The sequence below is a fragment of the Neofelis nebulosa genome, chromosome 14 (genome assembly GCF_028018385.1).
Source record: "Neofelis nebulosa isolate mNeoNeb1 chromosome 14, mNeoNeb1.pri, whole genome shotgun sequence".
Taxonomy (NCBI): domain Eukaryota; kingdom Metazoa; phylum Chordata; class Mammalia; order Carnivora; family Felidae; genus Neofelis; species Neofelis nebulosa.
The window spans coordinates 82,342,317-82,369,753 of NC_080795.1; the positions used below are offsets into that span (position 1 = coordinate 82,342,317).

Sequence of the window (27,437 nt, forward strand, 5' to 3'; positions counted from 1 at the left end):
GTTCCCTCCACTGGACGTTAACAGTGCTCCGCACCCACGCCACGGCCTGAGGTGGGCGTGGGCTCTGCCTCTCCTCCGCATCGCCCCACCCCGCCCCCTCCCAGCGCTCCTCCCTCGCCCCGCCCCCTCCCAGCGCTCCTCCCTCGCCCCACCCCCTCCCAGCGCTCCTCCCTCGCCCCGCCCCACCCCCAGCGCTCCTCCCTCGCCACGCCCCCACCTCCCCTCGGCCCCACCCCATCCCGCCCCCTCCCCCGCCACGTCCCCACCTCCCCTCCACCCCGCCCCCACCCCAGCGCTCCTCCCTCGCCCCGCCCCGCCTCCCCCCACCACCCGTCCTGTACCCCTCCTCCGCCCTCCTCCCACCTCATCTCACTCCTCCCCGCGATCCCTACCGCTCTTCCGGCAGCTCCTCACTCCCAAAGAAGCACCCCCCCCCCCCTCGCGCCTCCTCCGCGCTGCCCTCCTCCCTGTCAGGTCGAGGCCCTGCTCCAGGGCTCCTCCTCAAGCCCTTGCGGCCCTTTCCTTCCCGATGCTTGCCCTTTGATTTCTCCTTTGCTTTTCATTTTCACCCCATCCCTGCCTTGCGTCTACCTGCCGTGGTGCTCTCTCCGTGGGTGCCGTGCGGCACTGCCTGCAGGGCTCCGTCCTCGGGGACCACCTCACGTCCACTGAGGGCCTCCTGCACCCCGGCCCCAGAACACAGGGAACACACCGGCGGGCCACCTGCTGGAGCTCACAGGGAGGGACAGGGGTCCAGAGAGCACACGCCACCCCGCAGCGCCCACCGCACCCGACGGGACACAGCGCCCCTGTCAGCGCGCCTCACGAGCCGAGGCTGTGTGTTTCTGCGGCCTCGGAAAATGGCTTGTGTCTGAGCCCTCGTGGCCGTTGCCAGGAGTGGCCCGACCAACCTCCGGCTTCATCCGCAAGGCACCCCCAGGCTCCGCCACCCCAGGCACCAACACCGTTCCTTACCCCCATCCGGGCTCCACCCATTTACTTCAGGAAGACGTCTCTACTAGGCACTAGGTTCATCCCCTGCCTTCTCGTATTCGCAAGAATCACCATCACGCCCCGTGTGACGGCTTTTAAAGTTGGCCACGAGAATCACGCTTCAGGATGCTTACGTGGCTTTTTTTCCCGGATGGCTTTTTATCTTCACTGGCTTGGTGGTCTGTGCCCACCGAAAACACAAATTGAGGGTGCCCGGGGGGCTCAGTTGAGCGTCTGACTCTTGATCTCAGCTCAGGTCATGATGCCCCAGGGTCATGGGATCAAGCCTCCCATCACGCCTGTTTGGGATTCTTTTTTTCTCCCTCTGCCCCTCTCCCCCACTCGTGCCCTCTCTCTCTCAAAAATAAAAAGTAAAAACAAAACACAAACTGATACATAAATATATGGATCTGCTGCTCACTCAGCAAGCTGCCGTTTCAAAAACAGAGGGAAAGATTCAAAATCTTGTAGAAGTCTCCAATCTTCTCAATGGACTTTGTTCTCTTTTTACTAATGTTTGGTAAAGAGCAAATCTATGAGCACAGCCCCAGTCGAAGCACAAAGAGGGAAGCCACAAAAGCGGCTCTGTCCCGACCTCCTGGGGCTTCAGGAGGAGTGACAGCAAAGTGATCCATCAACACTATGCCTGCCAGGAAAGCATCGGCTTACAAAACGCTCCTTCAAAAGTAACTTTTAAAGAAATAATCAGAGTGAGAAAATATATACAGAAACAGACCCCAGACCAGACAGAGAGAGGACCAGGTGCAATGGCCTGCACAGGTGACAGGGCATCACCTCTCTGCCACCCAAACACGCGCCAGTGGGGCTGCGTCGGGGGAGACCCGGCACCAGGTCACCCGCCAAACACGAGCCAGGCATACACAGCCACTCCTCCGCTCCCTGAACTACACATCCGGTGGGATGGCGGGAATGAAAAAGACAGAAAATGACAAGTGCTGTCAAGGGTGTAGAGAAAACAGTTCCTTGCACACCGTTGGTAGGAATGAAAACTGGTGGAACCACTTTAGGAAACAGCCGGGCAGCTCCTCCGTGAGGCAAATGCAGAATCACCACGAGACCCACAGCTCCACCTCATGGTGTCCAAATAAACACCTGTACGTGAACGTTCACGGCGGTAACGTCCACAAGAGCCCAGGGGACGAACAATCCAGACGCTCCTCAACAGATGAACGGGAAAGTGAAAAGTGGTATATTCTCAGCCACGGAAAGGAACAAAGTACTGATCTACGCTGCACCGTGGGTGAATCGGGAACACACGGCAAGCGAAAGAACGTGGACATGAAAGGGCAAGTATCGTACGATCCACTCTGTAAGATATCCAGAACAGGCAAACTCACAGAAACAGAAAGCTGGTAAGTGGTTGTCAGGAGCTGGTGGCGGGGGAGAGGAGTGTGGGGTTTATGTTCCGGGTAACACGGGGTTCTGGAACCAGGCGGAGGCGGTCGTGACACCAGACTGCAGATGTGCTTCCTGCCGCGGAACTGGATACTTTCAGATGGTTCAAATGATGAATTTTCTGTTATGTAAATTTTATCACAATTAAAAGCAGCACAAAATGAAGGTTTCCAGAACTTTCTGCCATTTTCCGTGAGAGAACAAGAAGAGTCGGGACAGAACATGAGGCACAGAGAGAAATCCCACGTCCACGCGCAGCAAGCGGCCGAACACCGTGGCCCGGGAGCCACATGTGGGCCACACGCATTTCTGTCTGGCCAGCCAGGCATCTTTGTACAATTTCAGCAACGTTTAGCATTTGGATCATTTCAGCGTAACAACCCCAGTTCCTGCGACCTGGACAAATCAGCAGCCTGGCCGTGCGGGCCACCACACCCGCATGTCCTCTGAGAGGTGGCCAGGCCGCTCACGGCGTGGACACGGTTGAAGCAGCAAATGGCAGACCGTGATGGGAACGGCCGTCTCCTCCCCAGGACAGATTACAGAAACCAGGAGACGCAACTGGACACTGCCCAGGGAGAACATCATGTTCAACGGCTCCCGAACCCCAAGGCCAGGCGCCGCATTCAAAACCGGAAATGTACTGGGGCGCCCGGGGGGCTCAGTCGACTAAGCGTCCGACTTCGGCTCGGGTCATGATCTCACGGTTCGTGGGTTCGAGCCCCGCTCTGTGCCGACAGCTCGGAGCCTGGAGCCTGTTTCGGACTCTGTGTCTCCCCCTCTCTCTGCCCCTCCCCCGCTCGCACTGTCTCCTTCTGTCTCAAAAATAAACAAACATTTAAAAATGATTTTTAAGGGGCACCTGGGTGGCTCAGTCGGTTGAGCGTCCGACTTCAGCTCGGGTCACGATCTCGCGGTTCTGTGAGTTCGAGCCCCGCGTCCGGCTCTGGGCTGACAGCTCAGAGCCTGGAGCCCGCTTCTGGTTCTGTGTCTCCCTCTCTCTCTGCCCCTCCCCTGTTCATGCTCTGTCTCTCTCTGTCTCAAAAATAAATAAACATTAAAAAAAAAAATTTTTTTTTAATGATTTTTAAAAAATGGAAATGTATTTAGAACAACACAAGTCAAACTACCTGATTCTAAAACTTCATTCCAGGGGTGCCTGGGGGGCTCAGTCAGTTAAGTGTCAGAGTTCAGCTCGGGTCACGATCTCGCGGTTCTGTGAGTTCGAGCCCCGCGTCCGGCTCTGGGCTGACGGCTCACAGCCTGGAGCCTGCTTCGGATTCTGTGTCTCCCTCTCTCTGCCCCTCCCCCACTCATGCCCGTCTCTCTCTCTCTCTCTCTCTCTCAAAAATAAATAACGTTAAAAAAAAAAAAAAGATATAAAACATCATTCCCTTCCCCATGAAGCGATACACGAATCCCGTCATGGAGCCCTGTATTCATTACAGCACCGCGCTTTTCAAAAGCAAAACCTACCTCAGTCTTTTCCATCAGGTTTTTTCCTTTGTTCCACTGGACAAAGGGAGCTATTTACACCATCATCCGACACAGGAAAGAGGGAGAAAACAAACAGGAGAGGTAAAGGAAAGCCAGCGACAACAACACCTCGTGCCTTTTAGACCATTTTTGGTTTTAGTCTTGAAAAAGATGTGGCTACATTGCTGCCAAGTTCACGATTAGACTGTGACGACGTCATTTATTTGAAACAAAAACCCTACAAAGGGCCAAGGGCAGCCAAGAGAGGGCTGGACCTCAGGCCTCTGTCTCAGCTGTCACGTGAATGTGCAAGACACTGACACCCAGTCCCGAAGCAGCGCTCGTTACCAACTGTTCTATATCCTACTGGATTCTGACTTCTGCTCGAGTCAAAGCAAGGCCTCAGTAAACTCAGGGAGTGCAGGTCTCAACTCCACTGCCAAGGCCACACTGAGGACCCCTTTGACTGCACCCACCTCATTCCCCTCACAGTCCCTATAGCCCCCTTCCACAGAGGAAAGGGACTGAGAACAAACCCCACCTGATAATACCATTTTCTTGGCCTGGATTTTCTTTCCAAATGGAGAGCGTACTTTCTTTTTTTTAATTAAAAAAAATTTTATTTTTAATGTTTATTTTTGAGAGAGGGAGACAGAGAGTGAAAGAGAGAGAGAGAGAAGGAGAGCACTAGTGGGGGAGGGGCAGAGAGAGGGAGACACAGAATCTGAAGCAGGTTCCAGGCTCTGAGCTGTCAGCACAGAGCCCGATGAGGGGCTTAAACTCACAAACCGTGAGATCATGACCTGAGCCGAAGTCGGATGCTCAACCGACTGAGCCACCCAGGCGCCCCTAGAATGTACTTTTTTCCAAGCACTGCTACAAGCCACAGATAACATTCATTTACTGGGAACATTTCCGGATCATGATAAATAGTTAGAACTTCTGTTAAAACACTAAGCGGACCATCACCAATGTGGCCCCTGGGAAGACCAAATATGGCGCCTGGGACGTGAGATCAGGTCCAGGTGGCCCTGACACCCCCAGCCCGTGGCTGCCGGTCCTCAGAACTCACCAAAAGGGTTCACACTGGCAAATAACCACACCCACCCCTCCTAGGACTGATTCCAATCCCAACCCACAACACAGAAAAGCAGCGCACCTTATGAAATTTGAAATAAATGAACTTTAAGCGAACACAAAATACCTAGTTTTAGATTTATCAAAATGACATGCAAACTAAGAAAGGCCCAGGGGTTACCCAAATAAAAAAATGTAACATACTGGGGGCGCCTGGGTGGCGCAGTCGGTTAAGCGTCCGACTTCAGCCAGGTCACGATCTTGCGGTCTGTGAGTTCGAGCCCCGCGTCGGGCTCTGGGCTGATGGCTCGGAGCCTGGAGCCTGTTTCCGATTCTGTGTCTCCCTCTCTCTCTGCCCCTCCCCCGTTCATGCTCTGTCTCTCTCTGTCCCAAAAATAAATAAAAAACGTTGAAAAAAAAATTAAAAAAAAAATGTAACATACTGAAGACTGTGCCTTGAAAAATGAAATAGTAACAGCAAATAAAAGACTCAAATCTGGTGTTCCCCCCATCTTCCCTGATTTGGGGGGTTTGGTTCCTTTTCTTTCTACTTCTTTGAGTTTCTAGCTTCATCTGCTCAGTATTCTCTCCTTCCTTTAATCAAAGAAATCTTTCAACGTGACTCCCAAAGGGAGAAACGCAAAGCCAACCTTGAAACAATGTCTTTGATGGGAAGAAACTGAAACCGCACGGAGAAGTGATAAGATCACCTCCTCCGTCTCCTTCTCCAGTCTGACACCAAAGCCCTTGCTCCAGGCCGCCCGGGCGTGTCTGTGCGCACACGCTGCCCCGGTCCCATTCTCGACACTGCAGGGAGGGCTCGATCAGACTAAACTATTACCAGAGCCAAGCCAGCTTGTGAACAAAAATCACAATCCGCCCAGCAAAGGCCACCTTTTCTTCCCCAAACTATTCTGTTATCTCATGAGGGCAACTTTATCTTTCACCCAGACAGCTTGGAATCGTGACCATCTCCCATGGCCCCGCCTTCATCTGTAACTGTAAGAAAACACACAAGGCTGGGCTGCATTGTGTAAGGCCCCAGGGCAAGCAACAGGTCGGCTCTGAGGGCCAGCCGGGACACACGTGGCACTGACGTCCGATGACCTGTCATGCCCGGAGCCCATGGTGTGTACAGCTGAGTCTACACCTAAAACACAGCAACAGCAACCTCACGTCGGCCCGCAGCCAAGAGAAGAGCAAAGACATGCTGCCCACAAGGTCTGTATTGGACCTGACAGTCCACGGATGGCATTTGATCTTGACCCCCATTACTATACTAATCTCTCTAGGAACAGTTTCAGTTAACAGGTCCTGAGCATTTTCCTGGGGGGTTATATGTCTTCATGCTCATGTTTTGCTTAAAATTTTTTAACGTTTATTTTTGGGGGAGAGAGAGAGAGTGCGCGAGCAAGAGCGAGCGAGTGGGGGAGGGGCAGAGAGAGAGGGAGACACAGAATCCCAAGAAGACTCCAGGCTCTGAGCTGTAAGCACAGAGCCCGATGGGGCTCAAACCCACGAAAGCAAGTTGATGACCTGAGCCGAAGTTGGACGCTTAACTGACTCAGCCGCCCAAGGGCCCCTCACGCTTGTAGTTTTAAATATTACAACCAAGTCTTGGGGAGCCTGGGTGGCTCAGTCGGTTAAGCGTCTGACTTCAGCTCAGGTCATGATCTCACAGTCTGTGAGTTCAAGCCTCGTGCTGGGCTCTGTGCTGACAGCTCAGAGCCCGGAGTCTGCTTCGGATTCTGTCTCCCTCTCTCTCTCTGCCCCCTCCCCTGCTCATGCTCTGTCTCTCTCACTCTCAAAAATGAATAAATGTTTTAAAAAAAATTTTTTTAAAGAAATATTACAACCAAGTCCTGGGAATGCAGGCATACACTCCACTGCGAAGAGCCCGTTTGCCAACTCTAGCGGAGAACTTACCGATTTAGACGCATCAGACTGAAAGAAAAGGGAAAAAAACCCTGTAAACTCAAGGTGTTAAAAGATTCCGGGGTGTTACCAGCAAAGTGACGAAGAGGAGGGCAGGTCTGAAGGCAGGCGGTGAGGAGCCCCCTAAGGTAGGCCGGGAGCTGGGCAGGAAGCCTTTAGTGTAGAGGAATGGGGTGGGGGGGAGGGGTGAGCGCATCCACAGCATCTCCCCAAGAGGGAGGACAGCCCTTGGGGACGAGCGGGATGTCCCCCCGCCACCCCGCGAGGGCTGGCCCAGGCGCTTTCCCTGCGCGGCGGGCGTGGCGCGGGGCAAGGGCCGGGCCGGAGCAGGAGGCCGGGCGGGCAGGGCAGCTCGCAGAACAGAAGGAGCACGTGCGAGAGGGGAGCACGGTCACGGAGGGCACGGCCAGGGTCACCGAGAGGAACGAGGTCAGCAACAGGAACAGCTCGCTGAGGCCATGGCCGGGCCTCCCCTGGGCCCCTTTGCGCCCACGGACCGGGCCCCACGTCCCCTGCGGCTCTTCCGGGTTCCCCGCCCCCCCCCCCCCCCCTAAAACGACCAGACACACTCCCCGGGCAGCCCAGCCACGACGTTCAGCTCCGCGCGTGCGCAGCTGCCTTCCCCCGCCCCCTACTCCCGCCACGTGCCACGCCTCGCGCTGCCGCGGGAGGGGAGGGGCCTCTGGGAAGGCGGACGGGCGCATGCGGGCTTTGGTGGGCGGCACGGGAGAGGCCTGCGGTGGAGCCTCACGCCTTCCACCCCGGGCGCGCTCGGCTCCAGACACTCAAGGAGCCGATTGAACGCCAAATGGGAAAGTGTTGGAGAGAAGCTCACAGAGGCGCTGTCGGTGGCCAGGGCCCACGTGGTGCGGTGGGCGCGTGACGGGAGCGAGGTGTGCTGGGCGCCGGGCCGCCAGCTGGGGCGGGGAGGCAGATGAGCGTGTTCTGTGGGGTTTGGGAGGAGGGGAGCACCCCAAACACAAAGCGGGGTCGACTGAGTGTGGGGAGGCCGCCCGGAGAGGCGACGGCAGACGCCTGGCGGACGGGGAGCTGTGTGCACAGGGCACAGCCAGGGCCGGCGGATGATGGGGTGATTCTTGTGGGTGCGCCCACGCGCCGGGCGTGCAGGCGGAGGCCGGGTTCCCTCAGGAGCACGGCCTTTGTGCAAATGCTTGGTTTGGGAGGTGGGCCCGGGAAGCACGGGCAAGGGAGCAGCCCCGGAGGCGGCGAGGCCAGGCCCCGGGGGTATTGACGAGCTGGTCGGTGCAGGGGGCTTGGGGAGGACGGAGACGACGCCCCCAGGGTTAGCTGGCCCCCACTCACCCTCCTCTGGGGCACGGACTCGTGGGCCCAGAGGGGCCCTAGCGAAGGCGCTCACACGTGACCGTGGAAGGAATGCGCGCAGGGGAACAGCCGGTGCTAAGGATGCGCGGCCTGGGCGGGTGCACCTGTACGTGCCTGCAGGGAAGGGCTGCGCGGGGTACCGTGTGTGTCTGTGTGTTTCTGTGTGTGTGTGTGTGTGTCTGTGTAGGAGTATGGGCGCACCAGCGGGTCCGGGAGCATATAACAGTATCCTAACGTTAGCATTTGAGAGGTCATTGGGCCTTAGTGGGCAGACGGCGCACCGGGCAGGGAGGCCTGCAGGAAGCTGAGGTCCCGTGGGAGACCGAAGCGAGGTGGCCAGCCCAGGATGGAGGGAGGTGGAAACTAGGAGCTGAGGGCGCTGCGCAGGGTTCCGGTCGCGCGGCTGGCAGACTAGGGCTGTCTTCTGACCCTGAGACCCCCGTCACGGGGCACCACCTGAAAAAATACAGAGGAGGCTGGGACAGGTTTCTTTTGCGTTACAGTTTGATTGTTTTAGAGGTTCTAGTGCCTTTGTTTGAGATGATTAAAGATGCCGTTTTCCTGCCTTCTGAACAAATGGACGTTAAGTAAATAGCTGTTTTCCTGCTTTGGTGAGTAATGGCCAGACAGAAGCCTTCTGTCGTGTAGCTGGCCTCACACTGCCAGCCGAGTATGTGCCCCCAAAGCTTTGCATAAAGACGGCATCTAATCTACAATTGTGCCTGGATTTGCTCGGGCCCCACGGAGGCTGAACTCGTTCTATTCAGAGCGCCACAGGAACAATAACCAAAAAAGGATGCCATGAAGGCAACATCTATCATACGCTTCTTAAAAAACCCCATTGTCAGCATCAGTGACAATGGCATTACCGCTCAGTCACTAAGATTAAAAATTAGTCATACGTGGAAAATAGAAACAGGTTTTCAGGGAGAAGGAAGCTTTGGTTCCACTGAATAATGCCCCCTTTTTTGCTTGGTAAATAAATGATGCATATTTTCTGATGATCTATATTTTTGAGGGTAGCTATGTCTAGGTGGTCCCAGGTTTGGGGTAAACGCCTTGTTGTCAGTTGACTGGCTGGGCAGATGTCAAAAATATTTTATAAATTTCCCAAACTATCTGACGATGAGGTATTCAGCAGTGACAGCAGAGTAAGCTCCATCTAGAATGTGAATCTTTATGGCTTAGGTCACAAAATGAATCACAGTTTTTGGAATTAAGGGTTTTTTCCCTACATATCACGAGTTATCAGTATGGCACAGTCATTATCCAGGGCAACATTTGGCCGGCCCGTGCCCTCTCACCCCTGCAAACCACCCACCCACAGAGCCCTACCCCCCTGCTACTCCTCTGCCTCCCCCCGCCCCGCCCAAGCCCACGGTCAGTGGGAGACCTTGCTCCCTCTACCAGCAACACATAGAAACAGTCCACGGGGAGCCCCTGTACCCTCCCAACCCCGCACGTGCCAGGCCTGTGTCCCCCTTTCCTCTGCCTTCTGTGCTATGGTTAGACTGTCGGTTCTTGTGTGAAAGGCTGGCCGGCCATATGGCCCACCCCGACCCTATGACCCGGTGTCACGCCAGTCCTGTGCTCCCGCTACAGTAGAACTCCTGGACATGTGTTCATTCCCTGTGTCCATTTCCTCTCCTTCAGCTCGCTTTTGATCTCGCTCAGAGCAGCCTTTTGTCCACACCCCTCTTAGAGGTCTCCTGGCAAGGTCTCCACTGGCCTCATCCCTCAACCTGCATGAGACGAGGCATCAGTCGCTGGCTGTCTTTGGGCTCAGTCCCGGCAGCCCCTCTTGCTGACCCTGTGGTGAACCAGCCGGCCCTCTGCCCAGGACTGTTCTCTGGTGACTGCACAGCACAGATGCCCACACGGGGCTTGCCCGCAGCCTCACCCCCAGGCTCCAGCTCAGCAGCCTGCCCCTCACCTGTCTTCTGCCCCTCCAGAGCTCCTCCCGGCCCAAGGCGGCTCTTCAGCAGTAGGATCCCCTGCAGAGGGTTATGGCGAGGGCTCAGTGGCGGGAGACCTACAGGTGCTTCCTGCTGCCGGCCTGTGGTCAGACCAGAAAATGCCAACTACCTACAGCAATGCTGGGGGCCAGCCCCGGGGGTCCTCGCTTGCGCTGTTCTGAGGACGAGAGTTCCCCACAGTGGTCAGAACAATGCCCGTGGAGCCAGGCCGCTCTGCCAAGTTTACGAGAACAATAATTTGTCGCCCCGCTTTCCTTGGGCCTCATCCCCCAAAAGTGCCCGTTCCTCAGAGGCCGGCAGGCAAGCCACCTCCCTTGCCCAGAACATGACTTCTCCCTCCCTCCCCGTGTGCACTCCCAGCACCTTTATGTCCAGAAGGGAAAGGGCAGAGACATGGCCTGTGAAGATTCTAGAGTGTGGTGGGCATTCAGTGCCCACAGAGCCCCCTCTCACCAAGGCACCCCGAAGAAGGGGACTTTGAGTTCTCTCGGTTCCCAAAGGGCTTTTTATACTGTGCCCACTGCAAGCCGGTCCTCAGTGGCTCTTCCCGCTCCCCTCCAACCGCCTCTCAACGTGCCTTCAAATAAGAATAAATACGTGTGTCTGTTCTCTGGGGCCTCTGACAGCCCTGAGCTGGCCCCGCGACTTGGGCGGGATTGATGGCACCGTCTCACCAGGAAGCCAGGTGTGTCTTTTACTAAGGGTGGTTTCCAAATGATGAATGGCTCTCTCACAAACACAAAATTGTTGATAGTATTTACAAACAATTCATTTTTCACGTTCTGTTGATTCTTCGCCAGCCTCCCTCGGCGACCCCCCCACCGCTGATGCATCGGTGGCTATTACTGCCATTGATTAAGGCTTCCTGTGGTCCCACGCAGCCTGTTACTTCATTTGTCACAGACAAGCGGCACGCGCACAGCAGTATATCATGTTCTTTTCGTGCTTTACTGTTATTTGTTTTTCAATTTATGTCGTGTGCTCTCCGAGTACAGGTGCGCACCCACACTCCAGAGTCTCGGCCACGACTGCGAACACATACACGCGTAATTAAACTCGCCGGCTCTGCCCGATCCTGTGCCTCCAAAGCCTGACTCCTCCGCCTCCCATTCTGGAAAAATGCAAAGGTAAACAAACAGCGGCAGCACTGCCACCTAATTGAGCCTTGGGGACAGGAAAGAAAGTCACTTAAGTGCCACCACTTGTTTGTCATTCAAGATCGAACCAAAAAAACCCAAACCCAAAATTTTCAGCACCTGCCAGGGGAGAGACAGTCATCGAAGCAGCCCACTCCAGGCCAGGTGAGGGTTTTCTAGAGCAGCTAGCTGATTTCACCGTATTTCTCCACTACATCCCGATCGCATTTGTAGTTCACTTACGGCATCTCCCATGGCCAGGCCCTCCCAGGAGACGGGCTGGGGTGTGCAGAAGGTGCCAGACCGGTCCTCATTTGGCACTTGCAGAAGCTCGTGAAGGAGCCTGAGTCTCCTCCCGGCCTGCGAGTCCGAACGTTCATGTTCACATCAAGAGTCCACTGGGCTCGTATTTGCCAAGTATCTGTACCCGGGTGTGAGGCAGACTCCCTCAGCACTTCCTGCCCCCGTCCGTGGAAAACCCCCATGGTGGCCCGCGTCCCCCTCTGCTAATGACCAACGTCATTTGCCTGCCTTTTCACACCAAAAGTTGCCACTTCCTCACTTTCCATTCTTTCATTTACCTTCTAGTCTTTTTTTTTTTTTAATTTTTTATTTATTTTTGAGAGAGAGAGAGAGAGACGGAGTGCGAGCGGGGGAGGGGCAGAGAGAGAGGGAGGCACAGAATCCGAAGCGGGCTCCAGGCTCCCAGCTGTCCGTGCAGAGCCTGACGCGGGGCTCGAACCCATGAGCCATGAGATCATGACCTTAGCTAAAGTCAAGACGCCTAACCCACTGAGCCACCCAGGCGCCCCACCTTTTTTTTTTTTTTTTTAACTTCAAAGCACAGTAGTACATTCTTGCTCAGAGAAGTCCAATAATACAGACGTGTGTAAGGAGAAGACCCGTCATCTCCCTGAGCCCGGGGGCCTGAGGAAGCCAGACTCAGCTGCTGATTCTGCCGGCTCCCCAAAGAGGTGTATTTGGAGCGTTCTTCCTTGTCTTTCTTTTTAAAATGCTAATGTGGGGTTTTCCTCCACAGACGTGTTACTCTGCGGTTCGTTTTGGTGAGTCACCGGCCGGACATGGGGTCCTGGAACCCGCGGCCTGTGGGCTGTGGGGCGCCCCACCTTCTACCTCAGCGCCCCCACTCTGTCCCATAGCTTCGGACTAGTGGCTGTGTTCAGTCTCCTCTTTTTGAAATACCCAGGGTGGCGTCTGCTCGCCTGTTTGGACACGGACGGACGCATAACCTTTCCTCACTTTGCCTGCGGTTACCTTTGACTCTTTCGGAATCAGTTTTTAGGAACTGTTTTACTTGGGGCTCTCACTTCCATTTATCACACGTGGATCGGTTTTTTTTTTAAATCTCTTCTTTGTCTTTTGACTTTCTCCTGATGTCTTTTGTTGTATAGAAATATTAAGTCTTAAATTGTCCCATCTTCGAATCTTTTCCTCTATGGTATCTGGATTTTCTGTTTTGATGTAAAATGTTCCTTCAACCCTGAGATTACTAAGATTATCCCCCTTTTCTTCTAACATTGTTGGTACTTTACTTGTTCACACTGAATCTTTAAGCCACCTTTAGGGAGAGGGACATTTTTACAGTAGTGCGTATTTTCATCAAGGTGCACAGTATGTCCAACCACTATTGAAGTCTGGTTCTAAGTTGCTGAGTAAAAATTGTATACATCTTGTAGATCATGTAATTTTCTTACTAAATTTGTTTCTAGACATCATATAGTCTTGTCACATTTGTGACTGAAAATATTCCTGATTTCTATTTCTAGCTGTGTGTGTTTGTATGTGTGTATGTGTTTTAAGCAATTGGTCCTTATATAGTGTCTTAATCTGCTCAGGCTGCTATAACAAAATACCACCACCTGGGGGATTTAAACAATAGAAGTTTATTTTCTCACAGTTCTGGAGAAGGCTGGAAGTCTGAGATCAAGGTGCTGGCTGATTCAGTTCCTGGTGAGGGCTCTGTCCCTGGTTTGCACACAACTGCCTTCTCACCGTGTGCCTGCCTTCTGGAGAAAGCGGGCAAACTCTGGTGTCTCTTCTTAATGTTTATTTTTGAGAGAGACAGAGACAGAATGCGAGTGGGTTGGGGCAGAGAGAGGGAGGCACAGAATCCGAAGCAGGCTCCAGGCTCTGATCTGTCAGCACAGAGCCCGACGTGGGGCTCGAACTCACGAGCTGTGAGATCATGACCTGAGCCAAAGTCAGACACTCAACCGACAGAGCCATCCAGGCGCCCCTGGTGTCTCTTCTTATAAGGGCACTTATCCTGCTGTGGGACCCCACCCTCACAACCTCACCTGACCCTAATCACCTCCCCCAAACCCCTCTTCTAAACACTGTCACATTGGGGCTCAGGCCTCAACATATGAATGGGGGGGGGCACAATTCAGTCCATAACATACAGTTAGCTTAAAACTAGATATCTCAACCGGGGCACCTGGGTGGCTCAGTCAGTCGAGCAATTGACCCTGATTTCAGCCCAGGTCATGATCTCGAGGTTCATGAGATCGAGTCCACTTGGGATTCTCTTTCTCTCTCTCTGCCCCTCCTGTGCTCACACTCGCTCTCTCAAAATAAATAAACTTAAATTTAAAAAACTAGCCACCTTACCAAATTCTCTAATCAGTTTTAATAGTTCTTTTAGTTGATTTTCTTGGTATTTCAAATTACACAACCATGTTCTCTGAATATAAAGATAATTGTGTCTCCTTTCTCTAAGATTTTGTTTTACTGCGTTATTTCCTTAACTGAGAACTCAAAAAGCCTCAGATGAATAGTGGTAGTAGCAGGCATTCAAATCTTGTTCCTGATTTAAATGTCGATGGTTTCAAGACTTCAATATGTAACGTACTCATTATCTGCATTTGATGCATTGCCTATCAAATTTAGGCGGTCCCTTTCATTCCCGTTTTACTTAGAATTTTTTGTGGAATAGTGGCTGAATTGTTCAGATGTTTAAGGGGCCACATGGAGATTACTGCACAGCTTTTCTTCTGCTCATCTGTTGGTGAGATCACCCCGGCTGGTGGGTTCCTAATGTGGGACCTACTTGGTCATGGAGCATTAAACATGAACACACTGCCAGACCTGATGTGCTGTTATTTATATTCAAGTTGTATATCTGTGTTGAGTTAGGACACCTTTGGCTTTAAATATCAGGAAGCCCAACTTGCGGCAACTGGGTTGGAAAGAAGATTGGTTATTTCAGCAAATCAGAAACCAGAGGAGTCTCAGGGCCCCAGTTCTCTGCCACCCTCAGTATGTCTGTGGACATACGGTCGCAAGATGGCCACACGGTTCTGGGCGTTGCACCCAGTAATGACAGCTTCCTCCTATGGGCCTCTCCAGGGAGTACCCTGAAGACTCCCCTCTTGACCAACCGGGCAAAACTGCATCCTAAGCCTATGGGCGCAGATCAATCACTGGCTGAAGTCCTAGGGTGACCTCTGCAGATCACTATGTTCTACTGGCATTTGGGACAGTGAGTCTGTACTGGTGTGCACAGGCATTGCAGGACATTTAACGTCCCCAGCCTCTGACAGTGTCACAGCCTCTGACAGTGTCCCCACCGCCATGGTTCCAGCACCCTTCGTTTATACACCCGTGGTCTAAACCTTCTGGGGCTGAGACCGGCCATCTTTCCGTGGAGCACGTGGCTTCACTAAGGAGGTGGTCACACGAGATTTGGCAACGACAACGACGGGTGGGGCACGTGGATGGGGCCAGGCCATCAACAAAGTCTGCAGCTTACGTTTGTTGATGAAACCCATCCACGGTGTCTTGTGGTTTCTTTTCATCAGATTTGGCGTTTTAGCCTGGCTAGCTGAGTCAAGGACACCGGCATCCCTTGACAGGCGACACGTGCTGTCTGCAGACTGGATAGACTGGATAGGCTATCAGAGTCTGTGCCCCCTTTAGCAGTTTAGAGTCTGTGCTATTGGTCTCTTCTTGTCTGCTCCCGTTTCTTGGGCCAACTCTGATCATGTAAGTCTTGATACATCCATTTCTCCAGACCTTCCAGTTGACATTCACGATGTTTTCTAAGTTTGTAAAATCTTCCCTGAGGCTTGGTTAGTGTTCTTTTTCCTTTCTTAACGTGCTGTACTTGTGTTTTCCCTCCGAGGCAGCCACGCCTCATGGTCCTGAGTGACAGCCTGGTTGTGTTTGGAACAACAGTGTGTCAGCTGGAACTCCTGGCCTCCCTGTGGCCAGGTGTGGCCATGTGACCAAGTTCTAGGGGAACTGTCTCTTCACTTGCAAATGGTTATGTTTTACTTTGGATGTTCTTGGCTGCCAATTTCTAAGCATGCACCCCCTAGAGAACAAGCTCTGGGGATGCTTTGCTATGGAAGGTGCAGTTCCACCAAGCATATGGTTCTGCCAGAACCACTCAGCAGAACGGCAGCCTCCGGGGCGCCCTGCTGCCTCTCTCGCCGCAGCCCCTTGTGGCTCTTGGAGTTGGTGATTTGGTACTGAATCCCACAGTTCGGAACGACATGCTTCCGCGTCTGGAGCACTGTTTCCTGATTTAGGCGTCACTCAGGGACTTCGGAGGACGAAATGTCAGCATCTCCACCTGTCCTCTCCATTTGGCCTGTCTTCCTCCTCCTTCACCTCTCTCCTCCTGATAGAATCAAGTTATAATTGCCCTGGGGTCAAGATGCCAGGACATCTGATTACATTATGATGGCTATGAAAAAGAATGCACAGCTGAGTCAGGTAATATTCTAGGATTACTTTTTATATTCCTTCAAGTTGTCACCCGCCTTATTTTGTTGCTGTTGTTGCATGAGATGGCCAGGGCAGGCCAAGAGGCCTGGTTACAGGGTTTAGCTCTGCGGACCGCAGGCTCCCGCGCGTGCTTGGGGGGGGGGGGGGGGGGGTGGAGATGGAGCCCCCGGCTCAGCAGCGGGGACCTGGACGGGAAGGCTGGAACTTCGGAGGGCCTCGAGGGACACTGGCGTGGTTCCTGCTTGTGCACGGTGTCCCTGCCCCTACAAAGGGGGTGTCGTTAGGTGAGGGGAGCCTCACAGGAACTCTGAGTGGGTCCCACAGTGACCCGGGACCCGCGTGGAGGTACACCGCTAGGACCGGCCCGCAGGGAGGGCAGGCTCCGGAAGCAGGCCGTCTCTGCGGGCCAGGCTGGTCCTGGAGGCGAGCTGGTTCTCGAAGTCGTTTGTGGAAGCAGGTTGCGGGGGCCGGGCTCCGGGGAGCGCTTCGAAGGCAGCGTCTGGCAGCGAGCTATGCCGGCGGGCCGCGCCTGCTGAGCGGAGAGGGAAGCGGCGTCGCTGGAAGACTCGCACCAGCGCTCGCTGCAGCGAACCCGTTGAGCCCCCCACTGCCAACGCGCTGGACAAGCTCCTCGGAGGGCCGCTGTTGCCTTGGGGGCGGGACGAGCCGGCGACGTGCAAGCCTGCGGAGTCGGCTCAGGGAGCCGAGCACGCAGGCGCCCGGGAGGTCGGGCCGGACGCTTTTGGGAGTTGCTTTTTTCCTTTTTCCCTAACTTTTCCGCTCGCTGAGCGCACGCCGTGGCGCATGCGCAGTCTGCGCCCCGCCCGGCCGCGCGGCGTCGGGCCGGGCGGTTGCCAGGGGCGACCGCATTCCCCCGGGACTCCGCGGTCGCGCGGGCGGGGCCTGGTCGGCGGGGCCCGCCTTCTTCGCTCTCTGGTTGGCTGGCGCTGCTGTTCGTTGGAGTCGTCGCGGCCGCCGATTGGGCAAGGGGAAGTTTCGCACGCTCGGCCCGCGCCCGCCACCCGCGAGGAGAGAACAGTGGGGGACCTTGCGCGGTGCCCGGGAGGGACCTGTGCCGGCCTCGGCTTCCAGGCGGGCAAGGCCCGAGCGGCGGGCGGCGATGATCCCCGAGGAGAGGACGGACGACCCGGGCTCCGGCGAGGAGAGTGCGCGGCTGCAACCGGCCGGCAGCGTTCGCGAGGTGGGCGCGTCCGCGGGGACGGGGGTCGCCGGGAGGACGGGTCCCGGACCCCCGGCCTGCTTTTGCCCGCCACCTGCCGCCGGCGGTGGCAGTCAGTCGGCGCTGGCTTCTCAGGTCTGAGCGCGCTGCAAGACTTGTGGCAGCAACCCACTTCTCTCGCCCCTAGAGGCCAGCTGGGCTGACCTCTGGGGAAACTGAGGCTCGGTGGAAAGGCCGAGCCCGCGTTACCTGCCTGAGCTGGGCTTCTGTGCCTTCTAGCAAAGGGTGGGAACACAAGTCCAGCTCAGCGTTTTCTCCCACGCTCTGGAGGACGCTCCGGGCCCCGTTCCACCGCAGGTGTTGGGTTCTGGTCTGTGACAGCCCGTGGCCCTTGTGCTAGTTCCGGGTGCCCGTCATTCCTCCTTTCCTAGCTTTTCCCTCCCTCTCTCCAGGCTGCTCAGCTTTGCCCTGGGCACCTAGCTCTGTATTTGACGAAACTTTCAGCGGCAGGCAGCTGGAGCCTCCCAGGAACAGGAAATGGCTGGAGGACTTCACAGATAGACAGTTTGTCCGTTTCTTCACTTCCCACACACCTCCTCCCCCTCTGAGGTCCCTAATCCTGCTTCGCTGACTCTGGACCAAGGACCATTTCCAGGAGTAGTGGGGAAGCTCTGGAAAGGGGTGGGAGCGGACACCTGCGAAATCTGTGCTGGGAAGGACGGGGCACTCAGGCTGCCCCTCTCTGCAGCCTGGAGCCTGGGTGTTCCCTGGGAGTCACCCACTGGCTGTCCCAGCGTCCAGACCAGGCCTGTGCAGGTGCGGCAGGGCTCCGAGGCTGCATTCTCCCCGTTCCAACACATCTCTCCAGGAGCACTTGACATTGAGAAGCAGATGAGTGGTGTTGATGAGGACAGCCCTCCTGAGCTAATGGTTTCTGCCCAGCATAGGGACCAGCCCCCTCCCTGGGCAGATGGACATGGCTATTGGCCCAGAACCTCTAGAACCTGCTGGAGCTTTGCTTCAGAAGGGGAGTGATGTAGCTTTGGCTGTGGCCTGCTCCTCCCTCCCCAGGTCCTCGGGCCTCTTGGAGGGGAGACTGCCCATCTCCTTGGCTCGTTCCCTCGTTCACAGAGCGGTCTTGACGTGCACCGTGGAGAAGAGGCACAGGCCAGCAGGAAGAGAGCCAGACAGCAGAGCAGAGAGAGGAGGGCCATGTTTTGTCTTTTTCCTTCTTGGCGCCCCCCTGAGATGTACAGATGAGGGTCCTGCCCAAGGGCCCAGAGCAGGGAGCCCTCCACATCTAGTGTTCTCTCTCTTGTTGTTCAGTTGGAACAAGCCTCCTCTCCCGTTACCTAAGGATCACAAGAAGTCCTCCCAGGAGAATGCCTCCGCCTCTGGGAGGTCCTCTCTGATTGATCTCTCTTCTCTCTTGACCATCCATGCTGGAATCTGAGGGGGTGTTGAGCCATAATCTGAGGTGATTGTGCACCAGGGGCCTTCCTCTTGAGAGGCTGTGAGGCCTCCTTTAGGGTGCCTTCATCGAGGGAGTGGGACAAGATATAGCCCCCAAAAGGTCTGAAACTGCCCCTGCCTGCCAGCAGGGGGGTGCATATTAAAGAAAATAGGCCACATTTCCTCAAATATGAGGAAGACAGTGGACACTGCAAGGGGCCTGACCTCAGCACTGCCTGAATAAAGCCCTGTCCCTGCCATTGGGGCAGCTTCCTGGAGGCACTGTCCTCACTGCCACTCTGTTCAGGCTCTGTGACCACCTATGGGGACGTTGCCCAGGGAAGGTGCATTCTGGGAAGTTCTTCCTAACTCCAGGGCTGGTGACTGTCCCAGACGAAGGCCCTTAAATGGCTAGGAGGAAGCATGGTGGCCACGGCCGCGTGTCCCACTGCAGCCCTGAAAGCCACCCAAGCCCCCTTTGGCGGAAGCCCCTCGGCTTCCCTGGCCACAGCCTCTAGTCACCCGGCTGCAGCATCACTGTGGCTGGGAACCCCCATCTCTGGTCTCAGTTGCCACCCAGCTCTCCTGCCTGGGACCCCGACACCGGCAGCCCGGCAGGATTGTCCCGTGTAATGAGGAGCGGTGCCTGAGGTGGCCAGTGGGCAGTCGGGAGGCCTGGCCTGCTGCCTGGGAGCTGAGTGACTCTGGGCCTGTGGTTTTGAGCAGTTGCCCAAAGGGACCCCACACGTAAACAGCCAGCTGGGGTGATACCTTCGTATCACATATCAAGACACATATCCCAGGGTCACCGTGGGCCGAGCGCCACGGGGAGCAAGGTGGGCTGAAAGCCAGCCTCCAGCACCCCATGGGCAGGCCCCTTTCCATTAGCACCTTGGCAGGAGCCAGGCTGGGTCATCCCCCCGTGGCCATGCTAGAACTCATGCTAGAAATGTGCGGGTAGAGTAGATTATGGGGGTTATGGAATGAAATTCAAAGGCACACAAGGATATGTGCCGAGCAGTTGGCCACCTCCCGCCAGAGGCTCCCAGAGCCCCGGCACACTGGTGCTGGCTCCACAGGATCGGCCCAGCTTCTTCGTGGGGCCCCGGTCCAGCCCTGTCCCCCACCTTCTGTGTGCTTCCTGCCCTGACCACCCCACCCCCCTTCTTTCTGGGATCCCGGGATCCTGCCTCAACTCGGCCTGCCTGGCCCCACTGCTGCCTGGGGAGCTGGCTCGGGCCCCACCTGTGCCGACCGCCGCCTTCCCCACCCGCGAGAACCCTCTGGCATTCGTGAGCTGTTGACAGAGGCATGGCTTGGCCCCTGTGACCTACAGCCTCTCCACAGGGCTGTGACCCCCTGGCACAGACACTGCGTGGCCGCCTGCAGAGCCGCAGGGCCCAGGTCCACCAGCAGATCAATAAGGAGCTGCGGATGCGGACAGGCGCGGAGAACCTGTACAGGTGAGTGCCCGCCACCGCCCCCATCCCTCGGGACAGTGGTGCTGCTGTCCCCTGAGGCCCCCTGGAAGCCAGCCCATGTGGGGTGATGGGAGCCAGGCAGAGACCCAGGCAGGTGCCCGACCGTGTGGTCTGGTTTGGGAGACGGACGTGTGAGCAGGTGACTATGGCCATTGTAGGCTCCCAGGAGGAGGGGCTGGGCCTCCCACCGGGGTCTGGGGCAGCCATGCTGGTCAAATGAAACCCTCCCAGACAACCCAGGCCCCTACCTTGGTGGACCTCACTGGCAGTGGTCAGCGCAGGGTCAGCCAAGTTCCGTGTGGTGCTGGAGGGGGGCTGGTGTGCAGTGTGGGAGGCTGTGATTTATGTGGTGACCAGCAGGGCTTTCTCAGGAGAGGCACCGTTTAGGCTGAACTGTGACAGGTGTCCCAAGACTGAGGACCCGGGGGGCACCTGGGTGGCTCAGTCGGTTGGGCGTCTGACTTCGGCTCAGATCATGATCTCGCGGTTCGTGGGTTCGGGCCCCACGTCGGGCTCTGTGCTGACAGCTCCGAGCCTGGAGCCTGCTTCCGATTCTGTATTTCCCTCTTTCTCTGCCCCTCCCCTGCTGGTGCTCTGTCTGTCTCTCAAAAATGAATAAAAATTAAAGAAATTAAAAAAAAAAAAAAAAAAAAAGACTGAGGACCAGGAAAGCGTCCTCCAGGCTGAAGAGGTGCCTCTTCCTTAGAGAGCTGCACATCAGCTCAGACCTTCACCCATGTCTCCGTGAGCCCACTGCATGGCTGGTGGCCCAGGATGATGGTCCCACCTGTCAGAGCCACAGCCAGTGTGCACAGAGCTGGCGGATAGGCTCCAGGATGCAGCTCTGCTGGGCCCAAGGGGCCCCTCCATTTCCTTAGCCGCCCTGCATCCCTGTCTACCCCACCCCAGCTCTCAACCTGGCCTTCCTGGGGACCCACCGCCTCGTCTGCCAGCTGCCCAGATGTAGGCACAGAGAGGGGCTGACTCCCACCCTTTGGGAAAGTTGTTTTTGTGTCACTGTGGAAGGCGCGCCAGAGCCCGCGTCCAAGGAGAGAGGTGGTGGGAGGCGAGAGCTATGCCCTGGGCCAGAGTCACCAAGTATCCACGTGGACAGGAATTTGCGCGAACTTCAGGGGGGCTCAGAGAAGAGGGGGTGGGCCCGGGACCGCACCGCACCCCTCCATGGGGGCTGGGCCCGGGGGCACGGCACTCTGGAGCCCAGGCTGGCACAGGGGCTGCCGCGAGGCCCAGGGGCGCATGGTCCGCCTGCAGAGCAGGGCTTCAGCTCAGTCTGGCCTCCCTCCCCCAGAGCCACCAGCAACGCCTGGGTCAGGGAGACAGTGGCCCTGGAGCTGAGCTACGTCAACTCCAGTCTGCAGCTGCTGAAGGAGGAGCTGGAGGAGCTCAACGGCAGTGCGGAGGTGGACCGGCCGGCGGGGTGCGTGTGCGCATGTGCGGGGGCCGGTGGGCGTGGGGGAGGACGTGGTGCGCACGCGCAAGACACCCTCCAGGGCGGCACCTGAGTGCTGTTTGGTGTGTGTGCCAGACACGTATCAGAATCGGGAAGGGGGGTTATGTGTGCCTGGAGAAGTAGGGGGTGGCCACTGGGCACGGCAGGGTCCAGCCTTAGAGTCTGGGCTCAACGGTTCTGGTTCCAGCGAAGGTGTCAGTGTCCCTATGATCCCCCTGGGGCTGAAGGAGACCAAGGAGCTGGACTGGTCCACACCCCTGAGGGTGAGTGCTGACCTGTGAGCCCCGGGGTCTGGTGGGACGTGGTCCTGCCCTAAGGATTACACCCTGCCCTGGGGTCAGAAGGGGTCGCCAAGGCTTCCTGGGGCAGCCATTGCATTGAACAGAAGAGGAAACAGGCCCAGAGGGAGCGGGGGTCTGACTCCGGCTGGCTGCCGGGCCTGCCCAGGCTGTGGGAGATTCTGGTCGGACGGGTGTTGGAGGAGAGCCCACCGTGGGATCGATACGGCAGAGTTAGGCATCCTGCTGAAAGCCCACGCTGGCCACAGGGTTCCCCCACCGTCGCTCTGAGAGTCGGCACTGGCTGGGGCTGCCCCGTCCAGTCAGAGCCTCCGCTGTGAAAACCTGCCGGTTCCCAGGGTCCTCCTGGGGGCTCCTGAACTAGGCCGCGCTGCAGGCAGCATGGAGAGGGGCCTCAGCTCCTGGCCCCAGTGCCCTTGCCCGTCAGGTGGGCTTTACAGGGGCTCAGAAAGGACTCTGAGCAGAAGCAGCACCGAGTCTCTGAACCCCGTACCTGCGGGGGAGGGACCCCAAGGCCAGAGGAGGGGACCCGCCACCACATATACACCAGTCCTCAGCCTTTCTCCAGGGGCCCCCGGGCCTCCACCACCCGTCTCCATGTTGGGCCGGGTGAACAGGGAAAGCCAGCACCTGCCCCTCCCCCAAGCAGGAGCTGATCTCTGGGCACTTTGGAGAGGACAGTGCCTCCTATGAGGCCGAAATCAGGGAGCTGGAGGACCTGCGGCAGGTGAGTGGGCTCCTCCTGTCCCCTCTCTGCCCCGGAGACCGGCCACCCCCAGTTCACAAGGAAAAACAAGGCTCAGCGAGGGACAGAGGCAAGGAGCTCAGTGTAGACATGCTCTGTGCAGGAGTCCCCACCAGGAGCAGCCCTGGGGAGAATGGGGAGACAGGCACACCCCGAGTGTGCATTAACACAAACACAGCCAGGGCACACACGTGGCTCTGTGCACACCAGGGAAGTTCCGTCCTCATCGGATACCGCTGGCCCCCTGGGAGTGGCTGCTCTGTGCCTGTCCCTCCCCAGGGACCCCGCCTGGGCCTCTCCGCGGTGCTCAGTGTCCTGGGGGTGGCACGCGTGGTCCACGACAGCCCCAGACCAGGTGGATGTGCCGCTTCGGGACCTTGTACACCCCTAGACCCAGGGTGCTCCCGTTGGGCTGGGACATGCAAAGGGTCCCAGGGTGGTGTGTGTGCTGTGGGACAGGTCTGGGGAACCGAGGCCCAGCTGGTGCCTGCCCCGCAGGCCATTCGGACCCCCAGCCGAGGCGAGGCAGGCCTGGAGCTGCTCATGGCCTACTACAACCAGCTCTGTTTCCTGGACGCACGGTTCATCGCCCCCACCAGGAACCTGGGGCTGCTGTTCCAGTGGTAGGTTGGGGGGGGCGGTCACTGGCCTCCCCTGACGGCTCCCCGAAGCCCTGTGACTCCTGCTGCTCCCACCCTCACCCACCCACAGGTATGACTCACTCACGGGAGTCCCGGCCCAGCAGCGGGCCCTGGCCTTTGAGAAGGGCAGCGTGCTTTTCAACATCGGGGCCCTCTACACCCAGATCGGGGCTCGCCAGGACCGCTCCTGCCCCGAGGGCACCAGGCGCGCCATTGAAGCTTTTCAGAGGGCTGCTGGTGAGGGCAGCCCGGCCCCCAGCCCCACGGCCGCAGTTGTGCGGAGGGGGGGTGGGGGGAGGCGGGTTAGCACTCCAAGTGTGTGGGGCAGAGCAGATACACACACAGGCCCTTTCTGGGGGTGGGGGGCGGGGCCAGGCAGCCCTGTCCTCCTGCTGTGAGCGCCCCTCCACAGGGGCCTTCAGCCTCCTGAGGGAGAACTTTTCCCGAGCACCCAGCCCCGACATGAGCCCGGCCTCGCTCTCCATGCTGGAACGACTCATGACCGCCCAGGCCCAAGAATGCATCTTTGAGGGCCTCTTGCTGCCGTCCACCGAAGCCCCCCAGGGTTGCCTGGCCCAGCTGCGCCTGGCTCAGGAGGCTGCCCAGGTGAGGGCAGGGAGCCCTTGTCCCACAGGAGACCTGGCTGAGCCACGGTGGCCAGATGAGCAGGAGGGTCTGGATCGGGGGTCCAGGCAGGGAGGGGCAGGGGCAGTGGCTGTGTCTCCTGTTTGTTCCCAAAGCCAGCTGTTTTCGTGGTCTTTGGAGCCGGTCAGGACCCCCGGGTCCTGAGTCCTTGCCACTGGGGCAGCACCAGTCAGAGCAGGCCCTGGGGCTCAGATTCCTGAGCTTGCCTCAGCTCGGGGTGCAGGGCAGGGCCACTGGGACTCAGGCCGGGGCAGGCGGAGGCCGGGGCCCAGGGCGGGGAGGCCCCGGCGTCCCACCCTGTGCGCTGGCAGGTGGCAGCTGAGTACAGGCTGGTGCACCAGACCATGGCCCAGCCACCCGTCCGCGACTACGTGCCCTTCCCCTGGACCACCCTGGTGCGTGTCAAGGCTGAGTACTTCCGCGCCCTGGCCCACTACCACGCGGCTGCGGTGCTCTGCGACAGCCCCTGTGAGTGCCCTGCCCCTCGTGTGTGTGCCGGCAGAGGCCCCGGTGCGGAGGGGCTCACGGCCCTCTCTGATCCCCAGCAGCGGCCGAGGTGGACTGCCCAGCACTCTCACAGGCCTTCCTTGGGCTCCCAGCCACACCTGGGCCCCCGGGCGCCGCACCCCAGGAGCAGGAGGGGCGCAGGATGCTCGGTGAGGCGGCCTGGCGCGGAGGGGCTAGGGCCCGCTGAAGGGGGCGAGTGACCCGTCCTTCATGAGTCACCTCTCCCGGGCATGCCTGGTGTCTGGCAACTTGCCAAGCTGCCAACTTGCGTCCCCGAGGTCCCCTTGGCAGCTGAGTCCCAGGCAGGGCCTGAGCAAGGCGGGTAGCCTGGGCGGGTGGGGGCCCTCGTGGGAGGCAGCTCTTCCCCGGCCCGGCCTTCTGCATCTGGCAGCTCCTCCCCGAGCGGCCCGCGGGCCCTCAGGATGGACCCAGAAGCCCTCAGCTGTGCTCCTTTGGCTGCGTCCAGGGGTGGGGAGAGCTGGGGTCTGGCCCGGGCCAGGCGAGCCCCACAGAGCGTGTGCCGACTCGGTCCCACGCAGGCAAGGCCCACCTGAAGCGTGCCATCCTGGGCCAAGAGGAGGCCCTGCGGCTGCACGCCGTGTGCCGTGCCCTGCGGAGCGTGGACCTCCTGCAGGCCGTGCTGGCCCAGGCCCTGCGGCGCTCACTGGCCAGGTACTCGGAGCTCGACCGAGAGGATGACTTCTTGGAGGCCACGGAAGCTCCCGACATCCCACGTGAGCAGCCCAGCCCCTCGGACGGGCGTGTCCAGCCAGCAGGCGTCCGTGGGCCCAGGACCTGTGGCTGCCGTTGAGGCCACTCCACCTCCAGGGACCACGGAGCGGTGGGCCTCCAAAGGAGCCCACGCGGGCGCACCCCCTGCTCTCCCGCGCCTTGCCATCCCCGCAGTGGATTCCTGCCCCAGGGAGGCGGTGGCCTGGGAGACGGAACCACAGGCCGGCCCCCCGGCATCTCCTGCTTTACAGGGGCAGGCAGGCATGGCCGGAGAGCCGAGACACCCCGGAGCCCCCTGGGGCAGGGGGGGGCAGCCAGGTCCCCGCGGTCTGCAGAGGGGCCAGTGTGCGTACGGCAGGCCGCGCTTGGGCCGCCCGCTCTGCTCTGGCCTCCCAGGGGCCTAGGGTCCTTGAGCCTCAGGCTTAGTTCTGTTTTCCCTTGAACTCTGTCGTTTCAGCTAAAACACAGCAGAAGCCAGAGATCAGGGCACCCAGCTTCTCCAGGGTGAAGGTGACCGATATCTTCCACCGGCTGGTGAGCACCCCTGCCACGGTCACCCGTCCCCACCTCAGCACAGGCGGCCCAGCCCTGTCCTGGGGGAGGACTCTGGACAAGCGGTGCTGGTGGCCTAGCCCCGCCCTGCCCCACCCCTCTGCCACACCCGGTTTTTGACCCAAGATGTAGTAGAGATTGGGGGGTGAGGGGTGCTGTGGTGGCCCGGCTGAGCCTCTGACGCCCCTTCACCCCATCCCCAGGGGCCCCTGTCTGTGTTTTCAGCCAAGAACTGCTGGCGGCTGGTGGGGCCCGTCCACGTGACCCGGGGAGAGGCTGGCTTTGGCCTCACGTTGCGGGGAGATGCGCCCGTCCTCATCGCTGCTGTCATCCCCGGGGGCCCGGCTGCGGTGAGGCCCCTGCCCCCCCCCCCCCCCGCCGGGGCCGAGTCCCCGGGTTGAAGGGGGCAGGTGGGACTGTGGCCAGGGGTGGCGGGTGCCCCTGTGGGACTCAGGACCCCCCCCCCCGTGTCCCTGCAGGCAGCTGGCCTGCGGGAGGGTGACTACATCGTGTCCTTGAACGGGCGGCCGTGCAAGTGGTGGAAGCACGCGGAGGTGGTGGCGCAGCTGAAGGGCGTGGGCGACGAGGGTGCGAGCCTGCAGGTGGTCACGCTGCTGCCCAGGGCGGAGCCACCCAGCACGGTGAGCCCCGGGGGCCCCGGGAGGGCCTTCCCCCGGGCCCCGGCATGCCCCGCGACTTCGAGGGCATCGGAGAGACAAGCTTGCGCGCCGGCGAGCCTCACTGGCGTGGCCTTCTGGGCAGCGGCCGTCTGTGCCGTGGTCTCCACCTGGCGGCGAGTCCCTGCCCTGGGCGAGGCCGCAGCCCTCCCCGCGGTGGGCCTCCGTGTGCCCACACTCCTGGGGACCTCGGGCAGGGACGGCGCTGCAGGAGCCCTTTCAGGGTCCCCACCCCCAGCATGGCACCCCTGCGGGGCGCTGCTGCCCTGTTGCCCTTACAGAACCCCCAGCTTGCCCCTGACGCACCAGCCACCACCTCCCGGGTCACACCCTGCAGCCTGGCCACAGGCAGGGAGCCAACCCTTACCCATTTCTGTCCCGATTGCAGGGGGAGCACCGGCCAGCCCTGGGGGCGCTTCTGAGGGGCCAGAAGGAGTGTGGGCGGGGGCCGCCAGCTCCTGGGCGAGCCAGCCCCAGGCCCCTCCTTGGCTGGAGCCGCAAGGCCAAGAGGGGCAAGACCAGAGGGAGGCTGTCCCCACACCCCTGAGCTGTGTGCCGCCCTCCCCCTCCTGCCCAGGGTGGTGGCGAGGGGCCAGCTCCCTCCACGGCCCTCTCCATCCTGAAGGACTTTCGGGCCAGTTTGCTGCCCCACCTGGTGCCCGGAGCTGCCCATTAAAGACCGAGTCAGATGAGGTGTCGGAGCCTGGTGCTGGGCGCTGGACCGACACGTGGGAGGCGTCACGGTTGCTCTGCGCACGGAGTCCCAGGTGCCAGAATGCGGCCCCTGGGCTGCCCGGTCCTCACACATGCCCCACGTCCCCACCTGAGTAGGGCAGCGTCCCAGGCCAAGGGAGCCGTCCAGCTGCTTCTTGGAGTCGGGGCCGGGCAGGTTGTGGCCCACATCCTCACTCGCCCTTCGCCTCTGGCCCTCAACGATCCACATCCTGTCC

At 58.7% G+C, this 27,437-nt stretch overlaps 1 protein-coding gene across 3 annotated transcripts; it reads left to right on the forward strand.

Annotated features, from left to right (window-relative positions):
* Window positions 1-17,098: 17,098 nt before the first annotated feature.
* Window positions 17,099-27,179, forward strand: RHPN1 (rhophilin Rho GTPase binding protein 1). 3 transcript variants are annotated; one of them, XM_058699307.1, is made up of 15 exons: window positions 17,099-17,306; window positions 20,085-20,200; window positions 21,528-21,656; window positions 21,877-21,952; window positions 22,638-22,715; window positions 23,232-23,356; window positions 23,445-23,611; window positions 23,787-23,980; window positions 24,331-24,487; window positions 24,565-24,675; window positions 25,039-25,260; window positions 25,716-25,792; window positions 26,014-26,160; window positions 26,290-26,451; window positions 26,876-27,179. In XM_058699307.1, exons 1-15 carry the CDS (start codon window positions 17,226-17,228, stop codon window positions 27,032-27,034), a joined length of 2,001 nt encoding a protein of 666 aa, XP_058555290.1. In that variant the 5' UTR covers window positions 17,099-17,225; the 3' UTR covers window positions 27,035-27,179. The 3 variants fall into 3 exon arrangements, with proteins under 3 accessions (XP_058555290.1, XP_058555288.1, XP_058555289.1); XM_058699305.1 differs by having other exon boundaries at window positions 17,100-17,306; window positions 25,066-25,260; XM_058699306.1 differs by having other exon boundaries at window positions 17,100-17,306; window positions 24,568-24,675; window positions 25,066-25,260.
* The last annotated feature ends 258 nt before the right edge of the window (window positions 27,180-27,437 follow it).

Bases quoted from the DNA above. Each gene is read 5' to 3' on its own strand.
- RHPN1 (XM_058699307.1), top strand. From the start codon at position 17,226: ATGATCCCCGAGGAGAGGACGGACGACCCGGGCTCCGGCGAGGAGAGT. The intron at 20,201-21,527 runs GTGAGTGCCCGC...TCCCTCCCCCAG, and splicing joins GGCGCGGAGAACCTGTACAG to AGCCACCAGCAACGCCTGGG. The intron at 24,488-24,564 runs GTGAGTGCCCTG...TCTGATCCCCAG, and splicing joins GGTGCTCTGCGACAGCCCCT to CAGCGGCCGAGGTGGACTGC.